This window comes from Apteryx rowi, unplaced genomic scaffold (assembly GCF_003343035.1).
Source record: "Apteryx rowi isolate R43461 unplaced genomic scaffold, aptRow1 scaffold_8, whole genome shotgun sequence".
Taxonomy (NCBI): domain Eukaryota; kingdom Metazoa; phylum Chordata; class Aves; order Apterygiformes; family Apterygidae; genus Apteryx; species Apteryx rowi.
The window spans coordinates 5,510,644-5,536,697 of NW_020451093.1; the positions used below are offsets into that span (position 1 = coordinate 5,510,644).

Below are 26,054 nucleotides of genomic sequence, written 5' to 3' on the forward strand. Positions count from 1 at the left end.
TGTGCAGTGGGACGGGCTTCTGGCGAGGAGGAACTGTTGCTTCAAAGTGAGCACCTCAACCAGGACGTCCTGCCCAGTTTTAATTTGAACCTGTATACACGACAGGGAAAATCAGCATAACGAAGTTTGTCTATCCAAGCAGGTCCACAAGCTGTCTCCTGCCAGCTCAGAGAGCATTGACCTCTGCGGTGCTTTTGCAGCGCGTGAACTTAATGCATTCACACCACTGGTTAGCTCTTGCGGGAGAGGACTGAATGAAACCACTGCCGTGAACTGAAGTATAACAAACCCGAGTATCACAGGTGCCGAGACACGTACTCAAGAGAAGGGATAAGAAAGATCGTCCACTAGCGCTGCTGGAGATACCTCCGAGCACTGGCATAGCCTGGAATTAAACGCAAAGGTATCAGATGCTCCAACAGGTTTCATGAGGCTGCCGAAGCTCCAGCTGTAGCTCCTTTTGCAGCAGGAGGTAGAAGGTGATGTTCCATATTTGCTACCAGCACGAGAAGAATTTGTTGTAACTGCACTAATAATACTATTGTCAACACATAATGAAACTTAATCGCTCTGAAAACATATGAACTTGTTTTAAGGCTCAAATCTATACCACTGAAAAAAATCTTACTGTGTATAATTTCAGCAACCCATTTCTCTTTAGTTGTTCCTCTCATCGTTTTCACTATTTCTATTTTTTAAACAGGTCACCTGTTTGAAATATTTTAAAATGGAACTGCAAGTAAGCCATTATTTTTGACCATTCAAACTTGGCAACTGTAATTTTCTATATCTACTATTGATATACTCAATTATGAAATAATCTTCTTGTGATGATGCATATAGCAGTTTACATATATATTAAGAAACTCAGACTTAATTTAGTACAAGGACAAAGTAGGATTCCATCTTCAAACATAGTTCCAAAAGTAAATCACACATCAGCATATAAAATCAAAATAAATGCAGCATTATCACAATCAGGAACAAAATTTAGAGTGCTAAAAAGAAAGAAAAAAATCAAAAAGTACATGCCTAAAAGCTACACCTCAAAATTATATTTAAAACTTTTAATTTTTAAATGGTCCAACTTTTCTTTCAAAAGTTAAAGGAGCATGCAAAGCAAACAAACCAACCTAGGGATTTTTTCCTTTTCTATAATGTATAGCATGCTTGTATCATGCTTCTTCACATTAGAAATTCAGGTCTTGTCCGTCCTAGGAGACCACATGGTGATTGGAGAACTGGAGTGAAATGATCACATCATCACAAGGAAGAGAATGTGAAAACTGAGCAACTGAGCACAAAACTGCTTTCTGGGTGGGGTTTTCTTTGTGTTTATTTTTAATTTATTAACCAATGTCGATCTTCCGCAGCCACTAAACAAATCAGATGAAAGTTTGCCCTCTTTGTTGCAACAGCCCTTGCTGGTACAGAGTAAGAGATGGAAACGAATGCGCTTTAACACGTACTGGTCTTCCCGGGGTGGGGGCGAGGAGACATGGAAAACGCTAGTCTAAACATTTTATAATCTTTAAGATTATAAAAGCAGAAAAAATTATTAACAAGAAACAAAAAAAAAATCACAAAATAAAAAAATCCTTTCCAGGTTTCCTTTATGTATCATAAGGCAGCAATAGAAACCACAGCCTTTGGGAAAAAATAACATTTTTTTGAGGCTTTTTTTTTTTTTTTTGAAGTCCTCTTTCATGTTTGAGATACAAACCTCCCACAAGTTATGACTGAGTGCCTAGAAAGAAGACCTCCATTTACCTACTATTTAATACTGATTTAAATTATCAGGTTTCTTAAAGAGAAAGTTTCTGACCTCCTACACTTTATAATGCATATAAAACACTTTGACTCTTATCAACCATTTAATTAAATAGATAATTATATTGTAAGTTTGTTCTACTTGCCATTCACCATAAGCTCTTTTCAACACTACTTCTGAAACCATTCTGTATGCCCGTCATTCAGAAGTTTTGCTTTGAAACTATTGAGGAAAAATTGTCCTTTATTATTTCTATGATATTGATGACATTAATAAATGCAAAAATAGATGCAAAAATCCAGAAACAAATTTGCAGTTGCTAAGCTTATGGATCCTGTTCGATTGAATTTATATAGCTGGAAGAAGAAATCGGACTCTCAGATGATATAAATTACTGTAATTGACTTCCATGGAATTGCAGCACTTCAAGCCAGCTGAAGATCTGGTCCGCAAACCATTAGGTGTGGATGATCAAATAAACCATTTACAAAAGTTGATCTCTATGCTTTTTGCGCCAGACTAAGTTACAGGGAAGATTACAGCCATAACTTTCGGGGAGAGAGAGGAAAAAAAAAAAAAAAAAAGTACTCTTAGCTGTATAACAAATGTGAAAGAAAAAAAATCGAATCTCTGTATTAAGCTCAATACTACACCTTTATTTTGGTGACAAGCTTTATGGCATAATTGTTACCCAACTAAGGTAGTTCACAAAGCAGGCATCTGTTTGGTAGGCAATTGTTTTGTTTGGAAAGGAGATACCACTTCTACTACTAACAAAGTCAATAAAATGGAGTCTCTATCAGAATCATACACTTATTTTTCAGAATTAAAGAATCCATGTCATAGTTAAAATACTTTCATATGCTTAATGCGCTTACTGCGGTTGTGCTAGAAAGGGCCTTTAGGTCTATGTTATAATTGTAATGTTTTCTGGTTACCTTTTAAAAAGCTAAATTAAAATATAATATAAAATAAATCCTTGCTGGACACAGCAGTGCCCATAACATGAACATTTATTTGAAGACTAAATACATCTATGACTTGAAACGAGAGTATTGATCATTAATGAATGGGAATGCTGATCAAAATATCATCTAATTAAAAGGTAGGCATGATGGGATCTCCTGCTGGCTTTAAATGAGAAAATGTGATTCTGATTCACTTTGTGACTGTTGCGAGTTTGAAGTCCTGCCATTTGATCTAACAGCAGGTGTAATCTACAATAGGAGCAGAACATGTGATGGCCAAAGACGCCTGCCTTTCCGAGACCGACTTAACAGGATACTTGCACAGCGGCATCAGCGCTGGCTGGAAACAAGTCTATACATGGGTCCACGGTTTTGTTTGTTTTTCCTAAACCTTTCAGGTTAACCATTAAGAACACCTAGAATTTCCAAGGAAAACAGAAAATACCACGTACTTTGCTGCCTGATGCACTGGTATAATAGAGGCAGCAACAGGGGATCACACAAAGGGATCTTCTTCTTTTTATACAGTGTGCTAGTAAACTGTAAACCTAAATAAATCAAATTGACTTTGGTACTGATTCAGACAGAATGGATCAATGAATTTGTCTGAATAATCTCAAAAGCCTACACATTTGAGCTCATTTTGGATCTTCTCCCACAACAGGGAAACCCTAGTGAGGGAAGAAAGAGTCAGTACAGTCTAAGAGTATTTTAGAAAATGCAAGTCAACTGGGACAAATTCCATCTTCAAATTAGACCTCTTCAGAAATAGGCCCTGCTTAAAATGTTAAAATCTTGATTATTAGTAGATATGACAATAGAGCACAGGAGGTTCCTACAAGCTCCAGACATTGCGAGTGTGAGTGATTGAGTACGTGTGTGGGGGAGCACGCATGTGTAAAGGATTTCAGTTTAGTCTTTCAAGCCAAATCAGCTGATGACAAATATTTTTCATCTATTTGGAAATGTGGTTTCATAGTTTAATCCTTTGGGGCTTGAGAACTTTGCTCGCCATGTGTCGGGGCATTACATAGTCATCTCTGAAAAACTGCACGCTAGATTAGCTCTGAGAATCGTGCTGGTGATAGAAGGTACCAAGGATCTTTATGTTTATGAGCCTTAATGCAGATCAGCACCTACCAGTACACCCAGGAGGTCCTCTGCCCCAAGAGGGGTCAGGAATGGAAAGCATGGGAAGCTTACGTAGCTGCTGTATCCTTAAGTGACTGCCATAATGCAACTATATAGTAGAATAATCCATATCTATGTCTTTTCATGGCAACGTTGAAGTAGCCTTCTTGGTTGCTATCATAAGACAAGCTTTCATTTCATACTTTTCAACTATATATTGCTGTCTCCTAGTATACTTGTAGCATCTGTTACCATTAATGAAGTCAGAATTTGGCTAGTTCTGAGAATCCATTCATATACGTATCTACAGGTCTGGAGAGTTCAACCTCACTCAACTTCTCATTCAGTCCCTCGTATTACCCTTTGCTATCGCTGCTTCTATCCGTCCTCAGCCAGAAGCACTCCTTATTGAGCAGCTGTGCTGGGCTCCACTTGGGACAGGCACTTCGCGTCAGGGACTAGCTCGGTTCTCACTCGACTGAGCTCCCACGAAACCGCTCCCGCAGCAGAGAGGGGTTTTCACACACAGCTCGCAGATCATCTGGCTGCATTTTCCATTACTGCAATTTTTGGTTTTAGATATTGTAAAGACTTTCTATAAAGGGCAATATGGAAAATGATTACATCAATGTAGCATGCAGTTCAACATTTTAACTATGCATAAGTCAATAACGCATCTAGGTTGGTCTGCTGTTTCAGAAAGCTCTTAGGTAATCAAGCCCCATTGTTCCCAGGTGTTAACATTTTATTTTGCTTTTAACTCTAATTTAGCAGCTAATTTGACACAAAGTTTCAGTTTAATGATCCTGACTTCAAGTTTTTGGCTTTGCCTGATGACATCAAGGTTCAAATGAAGAAGCAACTGCTGGCCCTGTGCCGCCTCCCAGTTATTGCTAGGGCACACAATACATTCATGAAGGACCTACCAAAAAATAAACCTGAATTACCAAATCCTCCAGATTCCTTGTCTATGTACACCTGAAGACACATTAGCTGCATACTGATGATGGCATTGATCAAATAAAGTAATGATTTGAGCAATGTAGAAAGCTGATAACCTGCTAGAGCAAATGCCTAGTTAGGCCTTTAGAGTGCCCTGTAAATAAGTAATGGATAACATACTTTCCTGGAGAGGAAAACCTTCTCTCCATCCTTGACGTTTCCTGCTTCTTTCTCCTAATGATCCTTCATTGAAGATGGCAAGCTTGCTTTTCCATGCAGCTCTAAAAGACAAACCTAATTCAAGGAGTAGGACTAAACAGGTCCTAATTTAACAGATAACCATTTTAAATATTTAAAAGAACTTAAGACTGAAAAAATCAAGTTAGACAAAAAAATAGTTAATATCCATAACTTTTCATGCACTTAGAAACCTTGCCTACTTTAACTTATAGATCATGCTCTTTGGAACGACCCTACTCTATCTCATAACACCACCAGGTAACAGTGTATTTATTTGACAAATAAGGCAGCACATGGTACAGATTTGCTTCCTATCACTTCAGCTGAGCATTCCAAAGATTATGCTGCGTACTATGGCTGCTGTGCTGATGTACAATTCTGATGCAATCTGTAAAGGTTAAATTTCAAACAAATTCTTAGAGGTCCTCAAAGGGGCAGGGGATTCTCTCTGCTGCCCTACTGCAAGGGTGCTGATTAAAGACATAGGTTAGAACACAATCTATGGCAAAGGAACTGCTAATCAGTAGATACAAGAGAAATGTTACAGGTTGTCACAGTGCTTATGGTTTGCTCAATTAATACTATAAAACGCACAGAAATTACATAAGCAAGATTTGTATTAAAACAAAAGGAGCTTTTCCTCCACGGAAAAGCTCCAATAAATAACAAATGGAAAGGTCTTTCTTGCATGTCAATAAGTAATACTACCTTTGAAATAAATGCAAAGAAAACAGAAAATAGATAAGTGACAATTTTGTTTTGTCGTAAATGCTCTTATAATTAGTATTCTAAAAACCATGCAACTTAACTATTAAACTATATCAATTAGAGATGGAGTAAATCAACTCTACTTCCTAAACGGTGCAATACACTACCCCTAGATGAATTTTCCATAAATTTCACGGTAGCTTTATATGCTGTTTTATATATTCAAAGAGATTCCAAAAACCTCAAAAAATTACGTATCTACTGTCATTTCTATTGTCACATGCCACAGAAATATTTTGACAAGTAAGAAAATATTTTATGAAGCTTAATAAAAGCAATGAACTACAAAATGGTTTAGCTAATGCAAACATCAACACATTATCCTCATTCTTTAGGTCAAGAAAAGGCCACAAATTGATCAAGATTGAGAAAATTATCTTCACTTTCACACAAAAGCAGATGCAAATGATTGAAAAAGCTGAAGTTTATTATTTTATTTTTCTCTGTAAAAAAATAAATCTAACTTTGAGGGAAAGCTTCTACATACTTTGGCCCCAATATAAAAAAAAATGGTGACAACAAGAAGACAAGCACAAAAGGTGATACAGCTGCTTGCTGCAGAGAAAATGAGTGAGTACTTGAATAGCACCATGTTGATTTATTATGCATATTGCTCAGAGATGCCTTCAGCTTGATTCATTAAGAGGTTAAATTCTGTTGCTAAAATTGGTTAGGTATTTCACCTCTTTACAATCAACTGCATGATGTACTATTAGATTACAAAATCAGGAGTTCATGGCTTGTAGTCTGGGACAACTCTTGACAAACATATTTAAACTTACAATGAACCTCGATGCAATTTAAAAGAAGTCAGGGAATGAGATGACAATAAGAACGGGTTTTACGGCAAGCCTCGATGTCCAGGATCAGCACTGCTTAAAACAGACACACCACCACTTTTCCAAATAAGCATTAGATAGAAGAAAAACATCAAAATTAACAGGCGACATGGCAGGACATCAACTACTTCACGTAAAAGCCAATATGCATATGCTAAAAATCCCGTGTATGCTAAGACCTAAGATACACAGTATGTAAGTAGTTAAGATGTGAACACGTTCAGTAAGACCCAACCTTTCTCGTACACTGTCCGTAACGCTCCTGAGCACTATTCGGCGCATTAGATCACTCATGGGAAGGACGCTGATTATATTTGTTCTGCCACCTGGAAGCCCCTAAAGAGGAGTGGTTTAAAGGCCATCTACCAGTGACGTAATCTAACACTATCAAAACGTGTATGCTGGTTTATTCCCTTTACAGAGCTAAAACTCAAAGGCAAAAATGCAAATCAATGGAGGGTGTCACATTTGACGCCGGTATTCAGATTCCACTTTTCCATAGCTGTTCTTGCTTTCTGATACTCAGGGGTGGCAAACACAAAATCAATTTAAAGTTTGATTGTCTGTGTATAGTCATAGCATCAACACTGGAATTATGAATACCTAAAGACTGCTAATTTAAGGAAAAAAAAATCAATTACTGCTAGAACTTGAAGCACCAAGCAAATCTTACTTTAATCAACACATTGATAAAGTACTAACAGTGAAACTTTGACAAAATATTCTTACTCTAACAAAACTGTGCACATGAGTCTGTGTTAGAATCTGCTTGCAGATAACCCACTAACTCCTTATGCTTAGCTTTTCCGTAAAAATATTTCCAAATATTCAATTTCAGCCAGTTTGGTTACCTTTTAGTTTCCCACTATCACGTGTCATGAGCGATGGCTTAACCGAACGCCAGGTAACTTCGGCAGGATCAGGACAGCGTCCCCGAGGTACCTATGTGCAATGCATGTGTATTCATGCATTACAGTGCAAAACTGATGATTCTTGACATCTTAGCTTCTATTTACATCTGTATTAACTTTCTACCTTTAGAAATAAGAGAAGTGCAGCTCTCCATCCCTCTTATAGTTATCCAGACACATTTGGGCAATAAAAAATTGCAGAGTTATATTTATGGGTATACGCTAATTCTTGATAACAAAATAATTAATTGTTCCCAATAATTTATTTTCTGTCTTGCACTTTTTGCCACACAGCACTAGCACTTCTACTCTTTGTAATAAATTTTATTCGTCTGCAGTAATTCATACTATTCAGAAGAATGGGATTTAAAAATAATATTTAAACAAATGTTGGGGATAACGAGCAAAATGTGCCCACAAGAGAAATATTTAGATGCTTCTGAAATACATTTACCTAAGTCAAAAATGAAGTTTTATTTGGCAATTCTACATTTTCAAGCTATAGGCTCAAATTGGCCAAAAAGGAGGCTAGTGTGTATTACTACAAGTCTCTTACTGCATTCATTTATTGTTCAGTTCACAGTCTCTGAATACAACACAATCCTCCAACGGAGTCAGCTTTCATAATTCAGCAGTACAAAGTCTGCAAACACATGTAACCTAGATCCATATTTCACAGTGACAGCATATGATAGCAGAATGTGAAGTATTAATGCTAGTGTCACTACAGTCCTACACTCTACTGCACTTTAAGAGAAAGCAGCTGCTGAGATGAAATGTGTGCCAACTGTCTGAAGACAGAAACATAAGAAACATTCCTTCTGTTACAAAGGCAGCGACGCACACAAACAGACTTTCTTTTAGACTCAACAAGCACAAAGTTTCTTACTTTTGCCTTTTACGTTTCTATTTCAAAAACGTTCCGCAGGGGGACAAAACGGCTGCACGGAAGTCGGAGCTTCTCCCAGCAAGGACGCTTGACGCCAACGGCGGCCAGGCGGTGCCCAAGGATCTGCGGGAGAACATGATGGACCAATGTCTGGAAGGGCCACCAAAGACACCGCACCACTGGCCGCCTGCACGCCAAAAGCGATGAGTTCATACACGCAGGCAAATCTAATTGCCGCCTAATATCTCAAGAGGCTTGCAGTAGAAGAGTTAGGACTTTCCAGGAATATACTACAGCTTCTCAAAAGCAGGAGTGAAACACCCTGCTGCCTGCAAACACCTTTGTCCTAACTCATCTTTGTGGAATATGTGGCACGTATCGCCCTACAAAAAAATTTAGTTAGACTAAGACGTTACAGAACTGCAAACTGAATTAATAAGGTACACTTTCCTCATCTATTCTTTATATAAAGGTAGGTGAAGCACCTACCTACCTTGATCTGTGTTTAGTCCTGAAGTAACCGTGCGAAACGCACGACCACGTGCTGGATCGCTACCTTTTAAATGCAGGGCTACAATAACGGCACGCGTGTGACATAATCTGAAATGTTTGGCTGTAATTCACTTAAAAACTAGTACAACCTCATTGACCTCCTTATCAAACAATTTATTGTGCATTTACAGACTGGACAATGAAATAGAGGAGGTAAGGTATTAATGGTGACACTATTTGGCAAGCTCATAGTGCAGTTCATTCAAAAGGCAATTTTAAAATTGAATGAAGAGGTTTGACTAGGCAATAAAAACAGCCACAATGCCAGTGAACAGTACTTAGGAGGAAAGCCTCTAATTATCCTATTTATAAATCAACAGCAATTTTACTGATGACTTCTTCTCAAACTTGATTAAAATAACTTCAAAAATTAAAAAATAATCAGATCATATTTATTTTATTAAATTACAATTTAAAAGTATTATTGATTCTCATCATAAATGAAAATGATAAAAACTTGAGGACAAGAATGAGACAACATTTTTTAAGAGAAACATTTGTACAACACTCTGCAACATAATTATAGTGCTGCCCTTGGGGAAGGGGATTTTATTTTATAATGAGAATGTTTACACTGTTATGGGGTTCAATCTATCTGGGAGGGAAGGTTAAACTTCTTTCCATTAAAGACAGCCTTATAATGAAAAGCTCTGAAAGGAGAATGGAGTCTAATATAGTAGATGTAATGGCCTATTAAATGATTCACACACACAAAATGAATCAAATTCATTGTATCTTACTGCTCTTTTATGACAAAATTGTTGAAAAAATAAAACTATTGTCAAGATAATTGCATATTACATATACTGTATTACTGTAACTACTATTCTTATTGGGTGACCCAGAGCCTACATTTTAGGTACATTAATAGGACATTACATTTTAAATACTTTATAGTATTGGAATGTTGCACAAAAATCCCACTTTCACTCGGAAGGCAAAAATCAATTTAGACTTAAAGTCATGCTGCAATTCTGCATCATTCTTTTTCAATTAAATTTTTGCATACATTCTTTATGATGTCATTTCTACATTCCTGCAACAGATGTTTGTTTATATCCCAATTTACTAAAATGCTGCCGTACTAGTTCCTGCTATTTTGAACGTAACCTCTACAACTAGCTTATGTTTCCAAAACACAGTACAATAAATGTTTTCTTAAACTTGTCCCCTCGATCTACTGCTAAAAATCACCACCTCTGATCATTACACAATAATGTACGTTGCACTTAAAGGAGCTTGAATGTATTGAAAAAAAGGATAGAAATAAAAGTCATGATACAAGTTTACAAAAATGCATCATCAGAATCAAAAAATAGACAACTCTTAGGTTTTGTATGAAGGATTAAAAATTGTGTTACCTTGTCAAAACCTGATTTTACATGAGACCTACAAGGCAATAATTTGGCCTACTAATAACTGCTCTGCAAAACAACAATTACTGTTAAGACCCAGTCTTGCAAACATACACGCAGACTTAGAAAACCTACTTTAAGTGCAGTTAGTCATCTATATAACAGTCCGTAGTTACTCAAGCACAGTTATATTAAACATCAAAATCTTCACATTATTCTTATCTTTATAGGCTGCAAATGTTTCATAATACAGAATGCACTGTTTTCACATGCTGGAAAGTCACAGGGTATTCCTGGTGCTATCACCAAGCAAGCCAAAGATTACATTACTGCTAGTAACGGAGGAACTGGAGTATTTGGGGTACTTTTATCAAATAAATAAAATAGACATTTAATAGAGGGTGGCGTGCTCGCTTTTCGGGACTAACGGCCTTGGGCCAGCACATAGAGTTAGAATTTCTGATTTCAAAGTTATGGAGCTAAGGTTATGCGAGCCTTTGCAGGTATACAGAGAACCCTGAAACACTTAGCAACCGAAAATAATTCCACCTGAGTTGTATAAAATATAAACTGGAATTGCTAAAGTGTCCTGATAATATTTAGACTTGTCAAGGGAGTAAGGCCTTGGAGAATTAGGTTATTTATATTTTAATGAACAAATCCAGGTGCTTCAGGACTTAATTAAGTACTTGAAGGCTCATATACTTATTTTCATCTTTAAGGCCCCTTTTCAGTATTAAAAGTTTTTCAACATTTTCTTTATTAATTGTGACAAGGATGACGTTTAATGCAATCACAAAAGCCTGAGTGGTGCACGATGACCCATGCAAAACTCTCCAAACACTGATGCCTTACAAACAGCTTTCTGTGAGCACCTGCTTATTCAGGGTGAGAAGTTCTCCCTTTCTTTTCTACAACTGACTATAGAAACTAGCCTATTTTAAACACATTCACCTGCTAGGCTACCTATGCTTGATGCATTCTTCACACATTTCCTTTTTTTTTTTTAATCCAGTCTAAAATTTGACATGCTTTTTCACAGCATAAGACTATTTCTTAAAGCTTTTAATACTGAGATTTAAGAAAATCAAATCAACCATACTTTAATTACAGGAGGTAAGGCAGGAATTTTCACTTTTTATGTTGCTCTGTTTAGAATTCAAAACAACAACAGAAAAGTACCAATCTCATAACCTGAAATAAGACTTGTTTTTCCTACAGCCCACTCCCTCTTCCAGAAGAGGAGCCACAGTTCCTAAGAACCAGCCAAATGCTATTAAACATGATTGCAACAGAACAAATTAATGATTCAAATTTCACTGAAGCGCCAAGTACAAGAAGGTGAGAAATTAGAAAAGAGCATCTATTTTCAGAAAGAAGCAACGTAGTGAAGTAAATAGCAATTCATTTACTTTGCTTGCAAGTAGGATATATTGTCAAGGATAAAGTTTTACCCATGAACAAGACACTATTAAGATGAATAAAATACCCATGCATAAATATGTGATAGATAAGGAGACTGAGGAGGATTACTCCACTGTAAAAGATGGCAAACTAAAGGAGTTATCAACAGTTATAGATCTTGGAATAGAAAAGACAAAGTTTAAGAGTTACTGAGGCCAAAATTATGCAATTTTCCAAAGGTGTAGTGGTAAAGAGTAGGGTGCGAGGTCTGAAAGGCTGCTCAATAACTGGAGAACAAGCAATAGATTAATTAGTCCATTAGATAAAGGGACTTCTCTCAGTGAAATATTACTGATAATACATGCTATCCAGCAGATTTTTTTTAATTCAGGCATTTAGAACCATGCAAGTGTGGAACTAACATTTATTCAACAAATACTACTAATAATGAAAGTTCATCAAATCAGCAGTTTATTTTCTCCCCCCGCATATATTCATGTTTGGGTATGTGTCTCCAGAGCCTGCTTTCTGCTCTCTGTATTACGGCTAGATTATCCATAGTTCAGACATCATTATTACTTAATTGGAATACTGACACATCACACTTTTTTGATGGTTGCCCATAGGTTTGCACTATATACTAAGGCTGAGCAGGATGTCCTCCCTAATAATTGCATTTGAGTATCTTTTCTCTACTTACCTAGCTGTCTTACCTGCTATCATTTACCTACTATCTGCTCAGCAGAGAGTTTGATTGTCTAGAGCAGAAGTTAAGTGTTGCTCCAATTCCCCCAGGAAAAGGTTTAAAGAGGCAAAAATAAATAGCAAAGGACTTGGACCTCAGGTGACAATCAGCATTCAAGTTAAATTTCACATACCCACACAAAACAGCTTCCTCGTTGCAAGGCATCCTTCTAGTTACCAAGTGCTTTTAAAATTTCAAAGTTAATAAATGCTTTCAAACTTCATTTTTCTCCAGAAAAATCCATTTGTTTTCCTTAGAGTAGGTCTTTTAAAAGGGGGTCATAACTGATGGCTTACAACATGTTTCTACCTTTTCAATCTGAATTTCATAAGAATAAAATAAACCACAAATGAAAGTGCTTGTACCAGGCACGTTGAACCTTTCTTCTTCTATTAGCATATCAGTCTGCAATCATAACTAGATCAATAGCGAAGATATCTGCTTAAAAGAGCACCATGCCTTCTTTTGTCAGAAATTCATTACTTTTTATTAGGGTCATTGCTTGAAAACTTCAAAACACCATATGGACCTAATTGTGGTTTATTTTGGCAAAAAGGAAGACACTGTAGAACAATTGAGGCATTACATTCTACAATTCCATTACTTTCATCCCTCTCAGTTTTATTACTGTGTCATTAAAGGCAACTTGAGTGAGCGAAGAATTATAGTGTCATGTGTACGGGCTAGTAGATTAATAACAAAACACACTCAAGTTTAAAGGTATCTAACAGCTGTTTTCATTATTTTGTGTAAATACGCTTGAAGCATATCTATCTGATTAGTGGAGAGAGTGCTCTTCTCTGTCACATGCCATGGGCACTGCTATGTGCAAGTAATCAAAGTGCTCGGAAAATGAGTTTACATTGCTCACTGCTGAAATACACAAATGTCAGAAAGTGACTGCGCATCAAAGCTTAGGCAAATCATCTGCTGCAAACAAACAGGCTCCAGCCCGCGTTCCGGCTTTAAACGCTCCTCGGCAGCACAATGACTGAGCGGGACTTACTGGGAGCCGGCGCGCGGCGACGCTCGCGGAATAACAAGTTGCGAACGTGCAGCCGAACACACAGGCTCAGCGCTGAGCGCTTCTGAAAAGGGCTCGGCTGCCTTCCGCACCAAATACACCCAAAAACAAGAGAGGGAGAAATGAGGAGGTTTTACCTATTTCGTTTTTCATGACTTGGTTACCATGAATTCTGAGGGATGGATAATCCTTCCTTTTACTGGCAACAAAAGCAACACAGGTTTGGCACCCAAAAGGGGTCAAATCCTCTCGCTTCCAAATATAGGCATGTAATTGAAGATCCGTAATTCAAAATCAGATTGCAGATAACATAAGTGAACTCGGAACAGAGAAACCAACAGACCTGTGATGAAGTCCGATGAAGGAGATATAAAATTTCAGTCACTGAAAGGAATTACTGGCTAAAAATTTCTTTCTGCGATTCATTTGCTTCTAGTGCAGATTGAGGCAATTTTAGTATTAAACTACTCTACACAGGGATGAAAATGAAAGAACCATACAGACTCATCAAGATAATAAAGTTAAAATAAAATCATTCTGACTCCAGTGAGCTCCTAACAAAAGAATTTTATCCAAATGCTTCAGCGAGCAAAAGTAAACTGAGGCAAAATTGAAAAGGATGCTTACTAAGTCACCATACTTAACGCGTTATGTCTGAATAACAGAAAGTATCATGTTCCTACTGAAGCACATTTCACCCAATATTTTCCCAAGCAGTGCAGTTGTCACTGCGCTGGTAGCGCTTCAGTTTGTATTTTCTCCTGACTGATGCTCAGGCTAATCTCTTGAATACCAAAATGCCCTGGTCTAGCTGAAGTCTTTCAGCATCATTTAAGGCTTCCTATAGTCTGATGCGTGTCTAACAACAGCGAGGCAAGCTGAATGCCTTCTCGGCTATTATTAACGCTGATATTAAACCAGCCTGGAAAGTCAGCCCCAGCATTTGGGTGAAATACAAGGGCCCACAACGCATGACACACAAGACTAGATGCCCCTTTATTCTGAACATCAGGAGCCCTCAAAGACCACGAAACGCCAAAGTGTTGCCAATCTACTCTGAAGTGGACCCAGACTGGACAGGATCCCAGAGGTCAGAACCCAATCTTCTGCAACCACAGGCAGTCACACAACACGCTGTTAGTCCAAAAGGTCCTACAAGAGCTCGCATTCCCATCTCCTCCTTCAGGTTATGTCCTCTCCTCTCTCATATCCACATCATAAGCCACAAAACAACACACGTAAAATTTACTGTACCAGCATGATGCCTCAGGAACTACAGCGTGCCACAGGAAGAAAAGAGAAGGGATCAAACAGACTGGCCATTGCATGGCTTTCTTCAAAAACAGGAAAACATCCAGATGATCCTAACAAATAAAGGCAAAAGCATTCCTCTCATTTCTTCCCTTCCCATTATGGTCATTATCAATCTCACCAATTAAAAATTCCTCCTGACCCCAAATATGGTGAGTGGTTTAGCATATGAGCAAGACATACCTTGCAGGACCCTGTTCCATTTATGAGGCACCAGATTAATGAAATACAATACAAATCCAGTGCACATTACACAAAACTGGCTGGTCTTCCTTTGCTTCTTTTATAGTCACTGGAAATATATGAGCTTCTTCACAGAGCAATTCAGGTCTCAAGACTAGCATGTCAAAACTGAAGTCAGTCTTTGGGACCATCCCATAGGTGTATCCATCTTTCCTCACCTTTCTTTTGGGGATATCACCATACCAAACTTCTAAAACTGTCTATCTCAAACTCTAATTACTGTTTGAGTAATTACTCTAGCAATTAGAAGCCCAGGACTACTCCTATACTGTTTATTAACCAACCATTCTATGAATTTATCAAATTCCTCTTAAAATAGCATACATTGCTTCAGCAGCCATTTCAAAAGTACATACCTCTCAATAAAAGAAATTCAGAAAAAAAACAACCCCCCCCATAAACACACACACCCTTCTTTTAATTTCCAGTCTAGATTTAATAATGACCAATTTATACCTAGTAGATATGGTAAGGATTATCCTTTAACTTAAATAATTCCTCCTCTTCCCTGGCCTTTATCCTCTGACTGTATTTATAAAGATTAACACATATCCCCTTCTGAACCTTTACTTTGCTAGGACAAGTGAACCATACTCTCTCAATCTGCTCCCATAATACAGATTCTCCTAATAATCCAAGCAGCAATTCTCTGTACCTGTTCAGAGTTTAAATTAATCTTTCTTGAGCATGGATGACCAGAACTACATACATTTTTTCAGTGTTTTACATATTGGCGCCAGTACTTCCTCATCTTTTCTGAAAATCTCTCTTCTGTTGCATATAGGCATCGCGTGAGCTTTTTTCCCACTTTTGGTAGTGTGCAGCTACACTGTTGCTTGGTCCATCTCCAGCAGCATGTTCAAGGTTCCATCAGCTCCCATCCCTTCTGGTCTACATACCTGGAGGGTCCTTTATGCTCTCTAGTTACAGGCACAGCCATAGAGGCTCGACCATAATTTACCACACAAAAATGAGCAAGAGGAAAAAAGATCCACTAACTTCTCTATTTAACAGGATAAGAAAACAGCTACTAGAACCATCAGCTGGAGATGATTAATATTTAGAGGGTTTAAAGGAGAACATTTCTGTGGATTTGTTTTTTTGGAGAGGCAAAGTCATGGAAATGAAGACACAACTCCTCTACAGAGCAGCCATGATAAGTATTCTTGTGGGGAAGGGAAACATACCTAAATCAAATCCACCATGGAGAAACTTGACAATAGAGTCTACTCAACTGGTGGAGAACCAGCAGTAGGACACCTGTGGTTTCAAGATAATAGCAAAACTAAAAGAACCTTATTTAAAGGGCCAAAATTTCACCTGTGCAAGTGTGTGCAAGCTAATCACTAGGAGCTGACAAGGAAGGACAGTTAGAAAGACCAGGGTTCTGGTGACAGGGTGAGACAATACATACCTTTAGTCCCATGGCTACTTGGGCACTAACAGAAATAGAGACAACCTGGCCTAGATTTATATAGAAGGGTGGTAGGAAATACATAAGGTACATGATGATGAGGGCCTATGATGAAGAAAGTCTCTACTTTTCTGCTGCCCCGATCTGAGTACTACTTAGGTGTTGTCTTCTATGAAACTGATAGTGTTTTCTGAAGAATCTACCCTAAAATTAATCACAGGTTGGCTGATTCAATTTAATAACTAATTCATTTTTCCTGGCTATTGCACCTACAACATTGCCTGAAAAACAAAGATTGAACACAACGATGTCCTGTTTAGACTTCATCCACCTTCCAAAATCACTTTGTAGCTATATGGATTTCTTAGTCCACAAAATTCCCCATCTCTTTAAAAAAAAAAAAAAAAAAAAAAAAAAAAGGCAATACAATGAAAGGATCTTTTCTAACACATACTTGATGAAAAGAAGCTGGGAAAGTGTTGCTGGACTTGGATCTGCCATAGCTCTTCAACTAGAATCCATACTACTTGGTGCCTGTAAGCCCAAAACTCTGATGAACTCTCATTACTATTTAGACATGTATCTTTTCAATACTAAAATTGAACTGCCTCCTACCTTAAAAGCACTTCTGGTACATTTACGTTGGGATTTTCATATTTTTAAGTGTATGCTATCTGAATTATTTAAAAGGAAGAAGAGGAGGATTGTTTCATCTGGGAGTCACAACCAAGCAGGGGGAATGTCCAAACTATAAAATATTAAATATTCCTAGTTACAAATGCAAAACCAAAAGAACTCTGAACAGATTGAAAAACTCCTTGCACAACAAAGAAATTATCTATAATTTTGCAAAATTAAAAATCATTTTACTTCATCCCATTTGGTTATGTATAAATAAACCATCTGTAGTAAATTGTTCTTACAAATTACATAAAGGTCATCTCCATAGGACCAGAGAGTTAAGTTTCAAGTTTCAGTCTTAGAGCTACGGTTTTATGTATTCCACAGTGTGATTTTATTCTGTTATTCTTTATTCTCTGAAATTTCTATAGAAACTTGCAGAACATCTTAATATCTTCTCTATAGTACCTTCCTATCTAACAGTATCTAACTGGAATTATAACTTGAACTGGTCATTTGCAATCCAGCCTACACGGTGCTCAAAGCACATCCAATCCACTTAAATTTTTATTTTTATATTTAACATCAATTTTCAAAGCTATACACCTGTTCTTACTTATGAGTTCATCATTCTCTTAAAGGGGCCAGTTTTATTTTTTTAAAACCCGTACTGGTTGAAGATCATCAAGCACAGCTTTTTTCTAAAGGTACTGCCATTCCCCCCGACTGCTAACAGAGATTACTTCATTCCCCTGTAGCCCTAAGAATGATTTCTGAAAATGTTTCATATTCTCAATGATGAATCTCCAAAAACTTAGACACTCTTTCCTATTCCTCATCTTTTCCGCATTTTTAGCGCGCTCTTTACCTCCGTTTTCATTTATTACAAAAATGAAAGCACAGAATGTTTAGAAAAAAGGTTCTGTCACTGCTTCATGTAGCAACTAAGAAATACGATCAATATGACTGCTGTCTTGTCTGGTAGAATTCTTTAAGCATGAAATTACTTTAAAGAAAAACAAAAAAACACCGCTTCTGTGTAATATTCATGAATTTTGTAATGAAAAATATGGAATTGTTCAAATGTTGAAGGGCAGTATTTTGAAATGCAAAATCCAGTAAGCACAGAACTGCCTATAAAAAAAAACAGCATCTTTCACATATGGGAAAGATAAGTCTGTATCTTCATATGGATTTGAACGAAATTGGACACAACTGCATCACTCGATTCCCAGCTTTTAGTTTTGTATGCCACCTCTTTCCACCTGTGTTATAGTTGTAATCATGCAGAGTGTCAAGCACCCTCAGCTCTGAACAACTGCCGTGAAAATGAGGGTATTTAGCACCTTGTAGGATTCTGCCATTAATCAATAGCCTTTTTCCACTTTGAATAGAAGATAAACCAGCTTTACTTTACAAGTCTGCCACGACAATTTTAACCAATTAAATTTAAACTTCACTGAGTCTCATTACAATGATTTGGTGCAAACTTTGAAAGTATTTCATTTCTGAATCATTCATTTTGGGGATGATATTTAACCCAATCGCAGCCTTCAAGAGAAAGATTCTATTGGGAAAGGAAAAGAGGAAGAATAAATGGAGAAATAAGCTAGGGAGGTACAGAAAGTTCAAAAAAGAGCTTACATTTATGATGCCTTAGAATGAGTAAAATGGGATAATATAAAATAGATGATGAAAACTTTTCCTATTGCAGAAATTAATGTAAAAATATGTGAAGATTTGTATTCTAAGTATAGCTGAATTACTATATTATTGATTCTTCCTAGAAGGATTAAAAATGCCATCCATATCAGCCTGTGACAAAGGCGTCATTCTCATTTCCTCTCCCATGATGTCCCTCCACTTCCAATGTCCACGTATACTACAGCAAAGAAGTCTATTCCGAGTTACAGTGACATTATTATGCATGGAAGTGCATAATAATCCAAGCCAGTCATGCCTCTACCCCGGCTTCCTACATGAATATGCACGAATCAATTAAACCTCTGAATGCATCAATTTCCTTCCCACTGTAGTAATGATAATAATAATAGCTGCCCATTGTATAGGATACCGCATGCAATATTTTTAATGCCTCCTAATGAAATGCGCTATTAATTATTAGAACGCAGCTTGGGTTTGAAAGCCAAGCACAAGTGTCTCGAGCTTGCATTCAGACTGACACAAGCGAAAAACCTGAACGCTTCCAAGCACTGACTACATAAAAAGTGCGTACGAGTGCTACTGTGAAAACCAGTTAGGAAATAAATGGGATTTAAATCAGTATCAGGACTTTCAGCTCGTCCTAGCTATGCTGCAGTGCAATCTGCAGCGAAAGGGTTAATCGGATTAGATGGGAGTGGTTGCAGGCTTGGTGCCACAGGTTTTGCCCTTTGTGGCTTCTCACATCCCAGACTTGGAAAATATGAGCTGTGATACTGAGAAAGGTAAGAAGCCAGCACAGCCCCATAGTGATAAATGAGTTTGCATCATCTGTCATTAGAACTTCCTGCCAACAGGGTCATTCCCTATTAAATTACCACTTGTCAATGTTTAAAATACTGATTGATAAATGACTGTGCCAAAACTGATAACACGACAGCTTTTATTTTCTAATATTCTTGGTTACCACATTCTGCTACTTCAAGATACAGATAGAGTAGGTTTTTTTCAAGTACTTTAGTGAAAGACAATTTAATCTAATACAAAACTAACAGGTACTGTATAATGATTGGTCCTGATATACATTACATACTATTCTTCTTGCCAAAATAAACCTACTGGCGATTTAGCGATATGGGTAGATCCAAGTTTCACATTTCATCAAATGTTAGTAATCTGTTTTATCAATATAAACTGCATTTTAATGAAAAAATTCTTTTCTTCAGTACACTTCACTTTTAATGCCCCAGAGTATAATAATTCGTTCATGCTGTAGAACAAGAATGTTTTACAAGACCTTAACTCTCCAGAGAAATTTCTCTGTAAATACAAAATGCAAGTTTTATGGGAATGTGTTGTATGCAACATGAGCAGTACCCAACATAATAAAAAACTAGGTTGCACAGAGAATTCTGCTTAAGTATCTTTGTGAGCTATTGTGAGACTAAATGGTTATTATGATAGCATTTAGTTCAATACCTATACGACAGATAAAAGAGACTCAGGAAAACTATTCTTTGTCTCTGAATAGATAAAAAGAAATTAGTTTTAGGAAGTTTTGCAAAACAAATACAACCCAGCAGACTGCTCAGTCAGGTCCTCCTCTAGGAGGGCACCAGTAGGCTTATGCTGAGGGTGATACTAGCATATTCAGCCTCTGGAAAACCAGCCTGGAGCAGAGGTAATCCCCAAAAGGCCACGAAAGCACACATGGAAGGAAGAGGAAAGCAAGAAAGGGTTAGTCCAACATCCACGTTCAACACCCCATCCTTTGCTGCAGTTGCAGCTCTCTGCCCTTAGCTTTCAGGCCTGAGCTACAGAAGGCACCAACCTTCGACCCAAGACACCAGAACTGAAAGACTCCATTTCATGCAAGTTTTACACCAATATTGCACTTTCTCCTCCATAGGCGTTGTGTCCCAGATCCTGCAAGCATTGCATACCTGTCTTAGCATGCCAACACAAACTCCAAATTTGCTTGCAGCAGGTGAGGAGCAAAGACATTCAGGGGAGTAATTTCCATCACCTGGTTCTTCAGCTGCAAGCTCCAAGGTAGGGGCAGTCTATTGGCACTAATTACACTAACTATGCATAAACCTCAGCAGTGGGGGGGGACATGCCTACCGGATAGAGTGCAGGGCACCACGGAGATGCCCGAGTTACCACCAGACCCACTATCATTAGCACAGAGCTCCACCTAAGCCAATATATCCTATTTCACTGGAAGGCTAATTAGCCGAAAAGAGCATGGTTTCTAAAGCATATGGCTTCCAATAGGCAAGGCAGCTTGCTCGAGCTCACGGGGCAGCTCTGCCGAGCGCCGCGCTGTGCAAGGCAGACGTGTCCCCGGCGCCCACCTATAGCTCTGGGCTCTCCTGCATAGCAGCCTTGCCCCCAGTGTCGGCGTCTGCATTTCTCCAGCACAGCAATGCTATTGCAAGTTGTTATGATTACGGAGGAAGGGGGAAGCTCTTAGTTTTCTACAAAGAGGTTTGAAGTTCAGCACTGCAAGTCTGATCTGAATGATGAAAGTGACCTCTTTTTTTTATTATTATTACCAAAACCAGGCATTTCCTGACAGTTGGTTTCTGTATAAGAGACACTGTCAGTGTCTCTTAAAAACTTGTGCTTTAGTCAGGAACTCCCTTGACTGGCCATAAAGTATTCTCTAAACTCTGCCTCTCTTACACCATAACTAAATAATATAAAATCAAATGGTTGAAAACGCCCCGTTAACTGTACTACGTTATAAAAGCAAATTAAGAAACAGCATTCTAAAATCTTTAATTCCACTTCAAAATGTGTAATGCGGATAGTACAAGACATCAACTAACAAGTCCCACTTAAAAAGAAGCTATTGTTATTTTCCACTGTAATCTTAGTCCTCTCATGCTGTCTTTTCTATTATTCCACCTTACTCCAATGTGCACTGTAAGCTCTTAGGAACGTTACTTCATTCTGGCTTATAAGAACGTTTTCTTTTTCTACCACTTCATGATAATAGCAAAGATATACTACAATGAGAGGAACAGTAATAATAACCAAAATCTGTATTACAGTTTTCATTGCAATGAATTCCAAGGAGTATATATATAGCCTGACCCAGCTGCCAAAGTCTCAGACAGACTGAGAGAATTAGCACAAAATATCGGCAAAGAACTGCTAGGGGTGTTGTTCTTCCAGTGATGCTCACTGGCATTTGGAGATGCGTGTACCAAAGACAACATCTGTAGAAAGGGGATTTTTTTCTTGGGCCCTAGTTTTTGACTGCAAAAATAAAAATATATGACATCGATACAGACTATATAAAAGAAAAAAATAACATACAGCATTTCATTTACATTACAACGCCTAAGAATTTGAAATGTAACAAATGACAACGTAAGGTAAGTCTGAATTACAAGATATTTAATTCAAAGCGTTGTTAAGAAGTATGGTAGCACATATGGCATGTAAAATCACCTACTGTTCTACAGCCCTTGCAGCACCTATGCACTATGAAGTGACAGCCTTAACTTGGCATTTTATTTGTTTGTAAGCTTAAAAGTATTGTGATATATATTTATTTCTACATAATATACTTCATCAGAATGTAAAAAGTGGAGAATTTGAAGTAGTAAATGACAGAGTATTTGTCACGTGTGGAGCAGCGCTGGTTTCACAGAATGCACTGAGGAAGCTAGGCATCATCACAGCCCCAAACCAGGAGGATCAGGGCAGTAAATTTCTTATTCTGCTAAAGCCTCAAATCCTTCCATCTCTTCTCCTTGTGAGATAAGGACCAGGGTCCGGTTGTGTGCCTTGGGAACGCCAGTGTGTGCCCTTATGACAAATCTTTATTAAAAAGAAGTATTTCATAAAAAAGCATCAATATGTTCCTCTGGGAAGTAGAAAAGTAGCGATCAGATGGCCATCTGCAATATCTAAACGCATATTGTGCACATGCATAATGGTACATCTAACAGCATTCACAAGTAGTTCCGAGGTTAACTTCTCTACTGCACCAAAATGTATCAATCCATCGTTATACCTTCACTCTTAAGTGATCTTTTACTATGCTGATTGTGCTATTTTATATACTAATCATCTACAGTAATTACATTAAAGGTAAACACATTACAGGATTTACTCGTGTGACATGCTGCTTTATTACACTGTTTTGATCAAGGGTTAGATGTATTTATTTTTATTTTGCCCTAAAATGACATATTAACGTAACATAATCTCTAAAGCTATCACCATCTTATCAGCGAGGATGCTTTCTTGGTCAGATCACCTCCCTCCTAAGTCCAAATAAAATTTACATTTAAGACACAAACATACCCTTAGACATTCACACACGAAATAAAAGAGGTCAAAGTAAAGAAAAAAATCACCCTGGTTATTTTGCCTTCAGAATTTTTAAATATTTTCCCAACATCTCAGCAAAATTATGCATTTTAAAAAGACTGCAGGCATTGAAATGATTGTCAGTCATGCAAATAATCACTTACTTACACTGTATGAGTTTGGTTTGGATAAAGCAAATTACCATTTGAAAATAACTTGAAAAACACTCTGGGCTAAGAGCTTGCTTTATAAATTTTAGCTTGGCCACAATTTTTCTTAACCTTCTTCTCCTCAATCTCCATTCAGTCACTACAGTAATACTGTCTAAATTAATAAACAGCATTCAATTGCCACAGGTGCATTCAACATTATTTAAAACATGATCTTGTAAAGAAATAGTAAGTACTGGATGCAGTTGAAGGTCAAAACCCAAAGAACTTCAGAGTTATGCAAAAGCAATCCTTTCCTATGCTTCCCTTTCTTCTGTTACGATATTGCTTTTTGTCTAAAAATCAGAACTTAATGTCTAGAGCTAGCATTTGAATAAAATTTATATTAGAAATAATACAGCTGATATTAATGTGTGTTTCTAATTACTGTGCTGACCAAGCTGTATGGTCACACAGCTATGCTTCACAACATCTTAGTTTTGTCCATCTGCCACGGAAAACAGTTTTTAGATATAATTTCAAGTGCAACAACTACAATAAAAACGTGGAAGGTGTCACACTTTGTAAGACAAGATTTAATACAAAAGCAGAACCTTAAGAAGAACATACAGTAAAATGAGATCTTCTCGCTCTACCAGTTTGAGAGGAGACTACTGAGCAGTTCAAGCACCTTCTGCTCTGGGCAAAGAGTTCAGATAGGGGCCCACTGCACACACCAACGGCACGGGACCAGTCTGCGTGGGCAGAATTGGTCTCGTTTGACCCCATCTGCCGAGGCTGACAAGTCCAAAAGGCCTCCGTTAATGTAAGACGGTATTATTACACCTTCACCTCTAAAATTAGGCTTTGGCCACACAACTAAGGTATTTCAGACAACACAAGACCCTTTTACAATGGCTCGATATCATCCTAAGCATCCACAGCATTTGCTCACTCTTTAAAAACACGGTCTAAGAAGTAGCAGCAGATCCTCAAATATACACTGGTACTGACCTCCACTGCAACCCAAGGAGCACCTAAGTACCACTGGAGGATTTTAACCCATTTGCCAAAAGCATAGATTTAAAGACTTAATTTTAGACATGGATTTTTAAATGATCTGCAACTGTGCTTTAGAATATCATGTTTTCCAAGTTCCTTAAATGCAAACCTTGCAATGTAAACATTGATAGAGTGCATGACCTTAAGCCTGTACTAGCAAACTCTCTGCCCAAAACTACTGCAAAGGTACAGTCAGTCTTTGAAATAAGCTGCAAGTACAGGCTGGTCAGGGACCAAAACTTACTGTCATATCAAAAGCCAGACTCCTGCAGAGTCATTACACTGCTTTCTATCCGTATTTCAGCAAAAAAATGCACCAGGCATCACATTGTTTTTAAGAGTATAATCAAATTGCAGAATCATAGTATCTCTATTTAGTATTGGTCCCATTGAAGCAAAGTTCCTGTTCAGTGGGAGGAGAGTTCCTTATAATAGGAGAAACAATTGTGCCAGGTTTAATCAAAAGTGAAAAGGATCTAGCGAATGTTCCCTTTGAGCCACATAACCCACTGCTAATTTCAAGATGGGCTCTGAAACAAGGGCAATAAAAAACGTCCTTCAGAGTAACTGAGGAAGAATGAAGAGCATCTACAACCGCAGCTAATGCCAAAATATGCAAGTCTGCTCTATGCTACTGAAATGCTTTTCACCTACCTGGAAGGCAATAAAACGAGAGGTAGTGGAGGGAGGAGGGAATAAAATCCCACTACAACATACCAAGGGAAATATAGCTTCTTGACTACAGACTTATCACTTTTACTAGTCTCTAGAATTTCTTTCTCCTCCTTGACCTCCGCTGTAGAAACAAATACACAGAGCTGAGGAATAGTCAACATTTTAAAAACTAAAACAAGCTGGGAAATGATTCTCACTGAACTATATAATTTCGTATGACATGAACTGACTGAGGACATGCTTGGCAAGACTACTCATGCCCGTGCTGGTGAATCAGAACCTACCTGAACAGCCTGTGATTATAGAAATCAGTTTATCAACCGCTTGACTTTTGCATGTTATCAAGATCTTTAATTAACAATGCTTTAACTGAATGGTTAAAACTTCACAATAAACAGGCAGTTTTGACAGATTGGAGACAATTTATGAGACGGAAAACGTACTGACCTGCTCACATCAGGAAATTTGACTGGAAAATAAAGAACTTGGCACTTTGGTCTGATTATTTTTTCCAGATCCTTAGGTCTGTGGTCAGGTATCAGCTTCATAAATTTTCCAATAGATGTAAGAAATGATTCCATATTAAAAGCAGAGTTGAACACAACGACATCAGCAACCAAACTGTAAAAAGTGGTTAAGATTAATGAAACTTACTGCTAGAAAAAAAGAACAAAAAAAAAAAAGATTGATTGAGTGCATCAGGTATTAGAGAATATTAGAGAAATGGTACGTTATTACTTATTTTTTTAACCTACGCATACATAATCTCAATTAAGAGTACATTTACTAAGCACAAAATATATAATATAGCAAACAGCATCAAAAAAATTTGAAAAATAATTTGGTATATTAACACGATGGTTTGTTCCTTAGTGCTCTGTTTTAAAACCAACAAGATCAATAATTTTAAGATGTGGTTAAATGATCATTTAGGTATTATTTCTCCACTGAGATTCTCAGTCTGGAGAAACAAAAAGCTCTCAAAAGACTGAAATATCTGGAAGTTTATCCAGGAAGTGCTGACACAACCTTAGCTGTACTGGCAAACA

At 37.6% G+C, this 26,054-nt stretch overlaps 1 protein-coding gene across 21 annotated transcripts in view; it reads right to left on the reverse strand.

Annotated features, from left to right (window-relative positions):
* GTDC1 (glycosyltransferase like domain containing 1) overlaps positions 1 to 26,054 on the reverse strand; it is a 193,130-nt gene that overhangs the window by 65,000 nt on the left and 102,076 nt on the right. For all 21 annotated transcript variants that reach the window (XM_026089026.1, XM_026089024.1, XM_026089043.1 and 18 more), the window contains one exon: positions 25,453 to 25,626. In XM_026089026.1, the coding sequence (XP_025944811.1) occupies positions 25,453 to 25,626 (174 nt within the window). The remainder of the gene's footprint in view (positions 1 to 25,452; positions 25,627 to 26,054) is intronic.